Source organism: Gadus morhua, unplaced genomic scaffold (genome assembly GCF_902167405.1).
Source record: "Gadus morhua unplaced genomic scaffold, gadMor3.0, whole genome shotgun sequence".
NCBI lineage: Eukaryota > Metazoa > Chordata > Actinopteri > Gadiformes > Gadidae > Gadus > Gadus morhua.
The window spans coordinates 141,097-153,189 of NW_021963959.1; the positions used below are offsets into that span (position 1 = coordinate 141,097).

At 43.4% G+C, this 12,093-nt stretch overlaps 1 protein-coding gene across 3 annotated transcripts; it reads right to left on the minus strand.

The window, feature by feature from the left end:
• Window positions 1-6,117: 6,117 nt before the first annotated feature.
• On the minus strand, window positions 6,118-11,882 carry LOC115538239 (uncharacterized). 3 transcript variants are annotated; one of them, XM_030349904.1, is made up of 6 exons: window positions 11,739-11,882; window positions 10,723-11,109; window positions 10,299-10,412; window positions 9,774-9,871; window positions 9,133-9,189; window positions 6,118-6,327 (listed from the first exon to the last, which is right to left on the minus strand). In XM_030349904.1, the coding sequence occupies exons 1-6, from the start codon at window positions 11,794-11,796 to the stop codon at window positions 6,316-6,318; spliced, it is 726 nt and encodes a 241-aa protein (XP_030205764.1). In that variant the 5' UTR covers window positions 11,797-11,882; the 3' UTR covers window positions 6,118-6,315. The 3 variants fall into 3 exon arrangements, with proteins under 3 accessions (XP_030205764.1, XP_030205766.1, XP_030205767.1); XM_030349906.1 differs by lacking the exon at window positions 9,133-9,189 and having other exon boundaries at window positions 6,118-6,384; XM_030349907.1 differs by lacking the exon at window positions 6,118-6,327 and having other exon boundaries at window positions 8,921-9,189; window positions 11,739-11,881.
• Window positions 11,883-12,093: the final 211 nt, after the last annotated feature.

Sequence of the window (12,093 nt, forward strand, 5' to 3'; positions counted from 1 at the left end):
ATATGAGGAACAGGTAGGGGTGATGATCTTCTTGCTGAATGATGCCTACAGGTTCGACTGGGGACATTGGGGATCAAACCCGGTACTGTCTGGCTGGGAGCAGGGGTGGACTGGGAGAAAAATTCAGCCCTGGCATTTTCTCTCCAGACCAGCCCACTACATTATTAGCACTAGGGGTGGGAGGAGACGAACGGGAAGAGCCTATATCCGAATAATAGTACAGTTTTTTGTTTTTCAAGTTTGTGTTTCTTGTGCTGCTGACAAGAAAGGTGTGAAACCCGAACAGGAAGTTAACAGACAACCTGTGGTTGCTGCATCTCCACCCGCCATATCTACTACAAAACCCTTGTTAAATATCACACATGATCCAACGCTAAATCCTCTCTTGCAGTTATTAGTCTGTGACTGTGAAAATCGTTTGGTGTAAGCCCAGCATTAGTTAAAACCAGACTCGGACAATAATAACAAAATCTCCTGACAAATAATCTAAATAGAAACATATTACAGACAGTAACATCATTAGAGCTGAAACCAATTTGTTTTAACGGTGACTCAGTCATTATGAAACCATAAATAGAGAATTGAATTTTTTTTCTCATATACTTCTCATATTCTCATACACTTGTATGTGCACATGTATGTATACATGTGCACATACTGCACATACATGTATATGAGAATGCATATCTATTCAGACCTGTAATTCGGCCTACCTGCATAACTGTTAATTTAACTTAAAAGATATGCAAATGTTTGAAATTAAAATCTATGTGAAAATCTTCAACCAGGAAATAATCATAATCAAACCTTTTGTTTCAATCTGAGGCAAAACAAGTTGCATAATAAACTCACAAAGTCAAGAGAAGCTCTCTCTCTCTCTCTCTCTCTCTCTCTCCCCCTCTCTCTCTCTCTCTCTCTCTCCCCCTCTCTCTCTCTCTCCCTCTCCCTCTCCCTCTCTCTCTCTCTCTCTCATAGAATAACTTCTAGCAGGTGAGGAAAACCTGTTTGACAGGAGATGATGGTAGCAGAGAATATAAAGAGACATTTATGAATAACCAATTGTCATTTTATCACACATATAGTATGTTTCTTCACATAAACCTTTAAACATACACATATTGCATTCCTCTCGAAATAGTCATCACCTCAGTAAACAATAAATGAATTGAAAGATTACAATAAATTCAATGGCAAATATTGCAAATTAAACTAATTATTTCCAATAGGTTTACTTGTATTTTGTGCTAAAATTCAAAGTGTCACATCTGTATTTACAATACAGCTTGATTCTGCATCTCTATTTACAGCTCATTATTAGTCCATGTCAATGTTTACTGTTGCTATGGCAACAAGGGACTGCTGACGTTAGCAGCTGTTAGCTAGCTTAGCCAAATCATCTGAACAATAATAACCAATAATATCACAATTCGGCCTATTTAAACAAAATCAACCACAACTACCAACAGTCACAGCCCTTCAACTCTGGGCTAATATGTTGTCACAAGTATGCAGTTAATTAGGTCACATCACATTCAATGTAAAAACGTTTTCTACTTGGTTTTGGACATGTCTCAAAATGTAGCCTAGGCTAACGTTACTTAGCATATATGCCTCCACTCGCTCGTCTCCTGGCGCAGCAGCACCTGCTGGGGTGTGGACCCTGGCACCAAATAGGTCTGTCAATTTTGAACATTTAACTTCCATCTCCAGAGGCTTAACTGTCCGTCCACACCAGAAGCGAATTGAGCGACCAAATCGCCGGAAGTCATTCACTTTCTATGGGCAAGAGCGACCAAAGCGACCAACGCTACCAGCGGCCAAAGTTGAGCGACCAGAGCGTCAAAAAGAAGTTGAAAACTTTTTAACTGTACGTCCACACCAGGAGCGACCATAGCGTCAAAGACGCTTTGGTCGCTCACAAAGTTTCGCTGCGAATTTTTCTGTTCGCTTTGGTCGCTTTGGTCGCTCATGACGTACAATTCAATTATGCAGACGCATTTAAAGGAGCCGTATGCGTTTAGTAGGCCCTACAGACAGCCATATCAAATAGTGAACTCTCCCATACACCTTGGCCATATTGCCGAGACGGTTTTGCTTGTTCGATAAAGTGCTTCGACAACAAGTAGGACAGTGATTCCCCCCAATATACAAAAAATCCTAAAATGTAGGCTAATTACAACCGAGAACAAAAACCCTGCGTGCTGTAGTATTTAAAATATGTTTCACTGATCTGGATCTGCAAATCATGATCTGCACTCATTCGTCGCATTCAAAACAAATAGACATTAGCGCACATGGCTAATTTGCATACGTGCACAGGACTGGTTGGCTCCGCAAGGCAAATAAATCTATCTAGGCCTTTCTGTCTATCTATCTATCAACGCGTGTCTAGTTTTAATGTGATGTATTGTGTGTATGTCCAGCCAGACTTGTTCTGTGTGGTCTTGTAGGCTATGTCCTGTGTGGGACGAACCACCTAAATGGATTCCCGACGATTTGTGTCGTTTGGTATTAATAAAGACTTGACTATCTATCTAGACTATTTAATTAAAAATTATTCACCTCAGGCTCCGTGAATAGTGGGGAAAAGAGGGATAAATGACAAGGGATATATCTCTTGTCTTTTATCCCTCTATTCCCCACTATTCACGGAGCCTGAGGTGTGAGCCTCGTCTTGTCGATTAGTTTGTTTATGTGACGATTTCAAAAACGTTTTTGGTTTTGTTTAAAGCATGCTACACGCGATTGGTTGGTTAGATTGGTGGCATGGAGAGCAAATTATAATGATTCCCGGTTAAATACGAACGTTCTAGATGTAGCCTATAAATACTCCCGCTTATCATCACTTGATATCCAAACCACTATGGCGTTTCGATCTCTGAACTGAAAAAGGGTTGGGTCGTACAACACCGGGTGCCCAGTTACAGCCGCGATTAATACTTCAGCCGACATTTTGTTCAGTGAGTGAATAAAGGAAGGTAGGAACCAAAGTGCCTGCCGATGTTCCCTGGGATCCACGCAAGCGAAGAGCGTCTACATTCCGATTGGCTGTCAGTGTTTGGTCGCTGAAGCGAATAATAGTAATTTGCATAAAGTTAAAAAGTTTTCAACTTCTTTTTGACGCTCTGGTCGCTCAACTTTGGCCGCTGGTAGCGTTGGTCGCTTTGGTCGCTTTGGTCGCTTTGGTCGCTCTTGCCCATAGAAAGTGAATGACTTCCGGCGATTTGGTCGCTCAATTCGCTTCTGGTGTGGACGGACAGTTATGCAAATGACTATTATTCGCTTCAGCGGCCAAACACTGACAGCCAATCGGAATGTAGACGCTCTTCGCTTGCGTGGATCCCAGGGAACATCGGCAGGCACTTTGGTTCCTACCTACCTTTATTCACTCACTGAACAAAATGTCGGCTGAAGTATTAATCGCGGCTGTAACTGGGCACCCGGTGTTGTACGAACCCACCCCTTTTCAGTTCAGAGATCGAAACGCCGTAGTGGTTTGGATATCAAGTGATGATAAGCGGGAGTATTTATAGGCTACATCTAGAACGTTCGTATTTAAGCGGGAATCATTTTAATTTGCTCTCCATGCCACCAATCTAACCAACCAATCGCGTGTAGCATGCTTTAAACAAAACCAAAAAAGTTTTTGAAATCGTCACATAAACAAACTAATCGACAAGACGAGGGATAAATGACAAGGGATATATCTAGTCTAGATAGATAGAAAGCCTAGTCAAGTCTTTATTAATACCAGACGACACAAATCGTCGGGAATCCATTTAGGTGGTTCGGCCCACACAGGACAGTAGCCTACAAGACCACACAGAACAAGTCTGACTGGACATACACACAATACATCACATTAAAACTAGACACGCGTTGATAGATAGATAGACAGAAAAGCCTAGATAGATCGATATGTTCCATTATTTGCCTTGCGGAGCCAACCAGTCCTGTGCACGTATGCAAATTAGCCATGTGCGCGAATGTCTATTTGTTTTGAATGCGACGAATGAGTGCAGATCATGATTTGCAGATCTAGATCAGTGAAACATATTTTAACTACTACAGCACGCAGGGTTTTTTGTTCTCGGTTGTAATTAGCCTACATTTTAGGATTTTTTTTGTATTGGGGGGAATCACTGTCCTACTTGTTGTCGAAGCACTTTATCGAACAAGCAAAACCGTCTCGGCAATATGGCCAAGGTGTATGGGAGAGTTCACTATTTGATATGGCTGTCTGTAGGGCCTACTAAACGCATACGGCTCCTTTAAATGCGTCTGCATAATTGAATTGTACGTCATGAGCGACCAAAGCGACCAAAGCGAACAGAAAAATTCGCAGCGAAACTTTGTGAGCGACCAAAGCGTCTTTGACGCTTTGGTCGCTCCTGGTGTGTACGTACAGTCGCCGTTTTTCAGCCCCACCCGGGCGTTTTCAGCTCCGTACCGGCTCCCGGCTCCGGACCATGCCATGAGGTCCCGCCAACCCTGGTTTGTGTTGTGATTGACAGCACTGTCAGGGCTCTCTGAGCCAGTCAGCCCATGATTGATTGACAATGACAAACATAGACCAATAATATGCGTCGATGCTGGCAACACACTGCTAGCTCTCTGTAGCCCATTGGCCGGCCCAATTGGAGGGAATTTAGAGAGAGAGGAACATAGCGGACCGGACCGGCCCACATTGGGTCAACGGCCCACCGGGACGATGCCCGGTATGCCAGATGGCCAGTCCACCCCTGGCTGGGAGTGGAACCCCCTAGCCCTCCGACAGACTCACCCACTGGGAGGACCCTTTGGACGAGCTGGTGCTGGTTCCGTCCACCTCAGAGTCCTCGTGGGGAACCTCATAGATCACCCTTGCTGCTCGGTCAAACTCTAACACACACACACGCACACGCACACACGCACACACGCGCACACACACACACACACACACACACACACACACAGTACAACACCCCCCCCACACACACACACACACACACACACACACACACAGTACAACACCCCCCCCCCCCCACACACACACACACACACACACACACACACACACACAAACATATGCACGCATAAACAAACAGAGAAATGGACCCATTAGGAAAGATAACACAATCACACAAAACAAATACACAGACTCACACAAGTGCAATATCGATAACAATCATATATTAATACCAACACCAGGAGACGTTGGTAGAGGAGGGGGTACTGTCAGGATTCTCGTATGGACTGTTGTTTTGGTCTCCCCCTACCTGTTGGAGTGTGATAATTCTGGACTTTGTTTATGTTTGTAGCCATGTGTTGGTCATATGCCTGGAGTAACACCCATGTCCTTATTTGGGCAACTTCCTGCCTTTGTTTGGTTCCCTCAATTTTCTCTGTTCACCTGTCTCTCATTTTGTATTGATGTGTGGAGTATTCAACCACTGCCCTTTCTGTTCACTTTGTCAGATCGTCACGGTATGCACTGTTTGCTACCTAACTGCCACGTGAGTGAGACTAGCGTGAAGCTCTTTAAAGAGAAGCTATAGTTTACTGTTCTTCCCGGTTTTGAACCCTGCCTGTTTTTGACCAAGTCTTCTGCCTATCGGTTTTGGATCTCCTGCCTGTACCTGTCCGTCTGTACCTGTCTGCCTGCCTGCCTGTTTACGAACCCTGCCTTTACCTGGAATCTGATTTGCCTGCTGGACTTTTTTTGAATAAATCCTTTTTGATCTGCAATTGATTCCCGTTCTGAGTCGTGACAGGAATAAGCAGGCAGGACTTCTGAAGTTTTAAAAGAAAAGGCAGTTGACCACCAAAGGTAGCCTGGATGTGGGGCATGGTGAATCTGAATCATGTTTAAGTTTTAGCTCAGTAAAATCAACCAATAAACACCCTGTATCGTTAAGAGGAAGACAACCTTTTCCTTTTCACACTTTGCGCATTCTCACGCTGTGCTTCCTTAAATAAAGATAGTTGGCACATAGTTGGCACATTGAGAACCACAGACTAAAAACTGCATACACAAGATATGTCCATACGCATGTATGCACACAAACAGGCCTTGTTTAAATAAAGGGCAGACTACAATGAGATCTACTGTTCCATTGCTGAGACGGAGTAACCAAGTTACTATATTAAAAAACTTTATTCGCCATTACATACAATCATTTTCAATTTCATCTAACAAGGCTTAATTGCTATTTCGCAGTTAATGTATGGCTTTCAATTAGCTTATTTTAAAACAACATGTATGGAGGAAGAGGATAGAACATATCTGACATATTTACAAAACCAACAAGGGAAACAGAACCGATTGAGACTCCTTCATCCACTGCCCTTGCTTTCCATCCCATGCTCAAAGTAGTCGAAGGACTCATACACTGGTACCTGACACTGTCCGAGGGAAAGAGAGACATGTCAAAAATTATATTATCATATTAATGATGGAGTTAAACGATGGACATATTTTTTATTGAGAATCTGACCTAAGGGGAACACAAATCCCGCTCCAATGATGTCAATGTTCCAACTCCTCAGATAATTTTTTTTCGTTGCGTGCACGGTAGTACTGCTATATTATTAAATAGCGAGAGTTGTGGTTCCTCTTTAAGGAACAGGTAGGGCCGGGGTTATGATATTCTTGCTGAGTGATGCCTACAGGTTAGACTAGGGACATTGGGGATCGAACCCGGTACTTTCTGGCTGGGAGTGGAACCCTCTAGCCCTCCGACAGACTCACCCACTGGGGGAACCTCATAGATCACCCTTGCTGCTCGGTCCAACCCTAACACACACACACACACACACACACACACACACACACACACACACACACACACACACACACACACACACACACACACACACACAGAGAAATTTACCCATTAGGAAAGCTTCACATTCAAGCCAAACAAATACATAAAATGCACTGACTCGTAAAAGTGCGCGGAATTCTTGCTAGTAAGCTGAAATCTGTTGACCACCTAGCTTTTTTTTAATTCGTTTTCAGACGTTTCCTTATGTGTTTACCAGGGTTAGTATAAAAAGTTGTGGGTTTATGCAACAGGCTGAAAGCTACTGGACTTAGCATGTTGTAAAATGTCTGTTCTTTCGATTGGAACGTTTTGTACCTCGTCTCCTCGGCAGCTTCCACAGATATATCAGAGTGACGAGGAACACGGCGGCCATTACTATTGCCAGCGAAACAACGACGGGGACCAGGTGCCGCAGTGGGGCGTCTATAGTCGGGTCTTTGGTCAGACAAAGGGGTTGAAAAATGATTGACAATATTAGCATTTAGTACATAGTCCTTAAACAGAGGCTTTTATCCAGCTACCATAACAGTGAATTCAGATACATGCCATTAGGGAGCAGAAAGGGTGAGGGGGCAACTTGCTCAACAGGTAAGACTACTGACATATGGGATCAAACCTAGTACCTTTCGGCCGGGAGCTGAGCAACCCAAACCCCTAGCCTATCCTGTCTGATATTAGAATAGATGGCTAAACTCTGGTAATCTAAGACAACAAAATGTACTTTTGGTTTGGAAGATAAACAAAACCAGTCTTTGAGGTAAAGAAATGTACTTTCTTGCGTTGTGCCGTTGGTGGGGCTCCGTCGTTCTCTGACAGTGATCATCGTGCCATTTCCCCTAAACACAATAAGCGTGGGCTTATTAATGGCCACCTTGCAGACGTAGCGCCCAGTGTGGTTGCGGGTGACGTTGGGAAGGGTCAGGGTGTCACAGCCACAGGTAACGTTGTTCACAGGTGACAGGTCCGATCCACAGCCCTCTCCGTCGTTTGTTAGGGCTGTCAGTTGGTGAAGAATTGTAACCTCATTTTTCCTCCATTCCGCTCCATACTGTGTGTGGTTGGCGCCTGTCCAGCAACAATGGAGTGTGACGCTGCCTCCCTAGACGACCTCCAAATCTGCCGTCTGATACAGCTTTATATCCTTACCGGTAACAATTTCTGGAACAAGACAGAAGCGGAAGGACGTTGACAATTATTACTAAACAAGTGTTTCCCAACCTTTTCTGTCTTATACGCACCCCCATATCCTGATGGATCTGGAATAATTTTTTACCAAAACTGATTGCGGGTGTAATAAAGTAATATCTAAATCTTTCCAGGTACCCCCTGGAACTGCTAACATACCCCCCGAGTGTAGGCGTACCCCCGGTTGGGAAGCCCTTTTCTTAAGGTCTTTATAGCAGCGGGAGGAAGATGAGTTATGAGAGGTACTCACCCTGAGCCAGCAGCGGCCCCAGAGAGAGAAGCAACATAGTCCTCAATGGAAACTCCATCCTCCACTGATGCACAACTCAGCACTTGTGATCGCTTTCTTTCAGACATCGTACCTCCCACTTCCCCCAGACACATACACACACAGACACACGACACACACACACACACACACACACACACACAGACGCACACACACACAGACGCACACACACACACACACACACACACACACACACACACACACACACACACACACACACACACACACACAAACTCCTTCTCGATCAAACACAGCCATACGTGAACGTACATGAGTCAACAAATATATACATTCAAAGTCAACACGTCTGTATACGTTGAACGTCACCAGTTTAGACGTTGAACGTCATCAGTCTTGCTTAATACACGTTTGGAATAAGCAAGCATGGATGTGATTTAAATATAACCACTTCTTATCACGATGTGTTGCAAAGAATGCAAGTGCAAATTCTTTGAACTTTTTAATTCTTTTTAATTCTTTTTAAAGAAAAGCCAGTCGACCACCAAAGGTAGCCTTCCAACATCGACATGTTGTTCACTTCCTGTCCCTGGCCTCCTGCATAGAGCCTCTTCTTAACCACACAGAGAAACACACAGACAGACACACACACAAACATAGCAGAAGTAAAAGAGAACATAAGTGACTATATTAAAAATCTTTATTCACAATAACATACTGTACAATATTTTTTTATTAAACCTGGCAAGGCTTCTTTGCTATTTCACAGTTAATGTATGACTTTAAATTAGCTTGTTGAAAAAAACAAAATGGATGGAGGCAGAAGATGACAGAACGTATCAGAGATATTTGCAAGACCAACAAGGGAAACAACAGATTGAGACTCCTTCATCCCTTGCTTTCCACCACACGCTCAAAGTAGTCGAAGGACTCATACACGGGTACCTGACACTGTCAGAGACAAAGAGAGGGAGAGACAGAGAGAAAGGGAGACGGATTATGTAATGTTCGTATACATAAAACACAAAGTTTAAGAACTACTATGTATTCGCTCTATATAAGCTTTTAGAATTTATTTTACTATTTCTTTGAATTGGTATTCACCAACAAGCATCACTTGATAAAAAGTAAATTTCCCATTGTGTAAAACACGTCATGATACACAAAAATATGTTTAGTCCAACTTAGGTTGTTTTAGGGGTGTTGGAGAGATCTGCTTCATAACGCGTGTTGTGTAAAGAGAACGGTCAGCAACATCAACTCCCCTTCCACTAAAAACTTGAGTTGGACGATTATTATCCAGAATCTGACCAATGGAGAACACAAACTTAATTAAGAACTTAATGTTCTTGTTTCGTGTGAGGCAGTACTTTTATATTAGTAACTAGCAAGCGTTGTGGTTCCTCTATGAGGAACAGGTAGGGGTTATGATCTTCTTGCTGAATGATGCCTACAGGTTAGACTGGGGACATTGGGGATCAAACCCGGTACTTTCTGGTTGGGAGTGGAACCCCCTAGCCCTCCGACAGACTCACCCACTGGGAGGACCCTTTGGACGAGCTGGTGCTGGTTCCGTCCACCTCAGAGTCCTCGTGGGGAACCTCATAGATCACCCTTGCTGCTCGGTCCAACCCTAACACACACACACACACACGCGTGCGTACACAAAGACACACACACACATATAAAATCACAAACACAAACCCACGCTCATACACACACACACACAAACACATACCGCACAAACAGAAATGGACCAGTTAGGAATTCCCACACATCCAAACGGAAAGAAATGCACAAAATACACAGACTGACACAAGTGCGAGGAAATATATGTCCGTGCATACAAAAAATACTATAAAAGGTTTTTTGATTCATGCTAATAAGCTCAAATCTCTTGAGTACTTAGCATGTTTTAAATTCGTTTTCAGACATTTCCTTATGTGTTTATCAGCGTTAGTCTAAAAAGATGTGAGTTCATGGGAACAGACTGAAAGCTACAGGACTCATAGCATGATGTAAAATGTCCGGTCTTTCGATTGGAACAATTTGTTTTGTACCTTGTCTCTTTCGCAGCTTCCACAGACATATCAGAGTGACAAAGAACGCAGCGGCCATTACTATTCCCAGCGAAACGATGACGGGGAAGGACATTGCAGGGTGTTTAGCCGAGTCTTTGGTTGAAAAGGGATTGACAATATTAGCATTTAGTACATAGTCATCAAACAGAAGTTTTTATCCAACGATAATTACAGTGAATTCAGATACATGCCATTATGGAGCAGGAAAAGATAAGGGGCATCTAGCTCAAGGATACCCACAAGTTAGGCTATGGACACTGGGGATTGAACCCAGAAACGTTCGGCAGGGAGCTGAATAACCTGAACCCCTTGCCTATCCTGTCTGATATTACAATGGACCATTAAACTATGGTACCATGTAATAATATAAACCAAGCCAGTCTTTGAGATAAAAAAAACATACTTTTTTGTGTCGTTCCGTTGGTTGGGCTCCGTCGTTCCGTGACAGTGATCATCGTGCCGTTTCCCAAAGACTGAATAAGCATGGGCTTATCCATGGTCACCTTGCAGACGTAGCGCCCAGCGTGGTTGCGGGTGACGTTGGGAAGGGTCAGGGTGGCACAGCCACAGGCACCGTTGTTCGAAGTTGACAGGGCCGAACCACAGCCCTCTCCCTCATACCTCACGGCTGTCGGTTGGTGAAGAATTTGACCCACATTTTCCAACCAGTTCACTTTATACTTTTTGGGGTTGACGGCTCTCAAGCAACAATGGAGTGTGACGCTGTCTCCCTCCGAGACCCTCACATCTGCCGTCTCATACAGCTTGATATCGTCCTTGGTAAAGGTTTCTGGAACAAAACAAAAGCGGAAGCAAAAGAGCAGCAATAGTTTAGAGTGCCATTTATTTCACTATTTACCAATTTAAAAGCCATTCCAGGATCGAACACGGTGTCCTTTGTCCAAAAGTCAAACCGGTTAGTAAACTACCTATAATCCTCATTTGGATTTACTCAGGAAATTTTTAATATTATTTTAGGATATTTTAGGATATTAAATTACATTGTTGAAATATACACTAGCGTTTCCCAACACTTTCTGTCTCATATGTACCCCCATATCCTGATCAGTACGGCTCAGCTATCCCCTCATCGGCACCAAACCACAAATGTAATCTTTAAGTTGATATCATATCTTTTCATCTTTCAAATTTAAGATGCCTCTAGTTTGATCAGCAACATTCAGCAATATATTGAACACATTTCAACAGATGTTGTAATTCACACTATAATATATTTATTCTTTTTACCATTTTTACCAAAACTGATTTGTGGGTGAAATAAAGTAATATAAATGCTTTCCAGGTACCCCATGTAACTGGTAACGTACCCCCCGAGTGTAGGCGTACCCCCGGTTGGGAATCCCTATTCTTAAGGTCTTTATCGCAGCGGGAGGAAGATGAGTTATGAGCGGTACTCACCCCGAGCCAGCAGCGGCCCCAGAGAGAGAAGCAACATAGTCCTCAGTGGAAACTCCATCCTCCACTGATGCACCACTCAGCTCTTGTGTTCGCTTTCTTACAGACATCGCACCTCCCACTTCCATCAGACACACACTCACACACTCACACACTCACACACACACACACACACACACACACACACACACACACACACACACACACACACACACACACACACACAAACACATTCACACACACACATTTTCTTCCTCTAACTACAAACATACGCAAGCGTACAGGTAAAAGTCAACAAATATATGCATTTAAAGTCAACACGTCTGTATATATTTAAAGTCAAAAGTCGATACGTTGA

What these genes read in the sequence shown, in the direction of transcription:
- LOC115538239 (XM_030349906.1), bottom strand. Translation starts at nt 11,796, where the DNA reads ATGGAGTTTCCACTGAGGACTATGTTGCTTCTCTCTCTGGGGCCGCTG. An exon ending in GGGGCCGCTGCTGGCTCGGG is followed by an intron (nt 11,110 to 11,738) that starts GTGAGTACCGCT and finishes GTTTTGTTCCAG; the next exon opens with AAACCTTTACCAAGGACGAT. An exon ending in CAACGGAACGACACAAAAAA is followed by an intron (nt 10,413 to 10,722) that starts GTATGTTTTTTT and finishes TTTCAACCAAAG; the next exon opens with ACTCGGCTAAACACCCTGCA.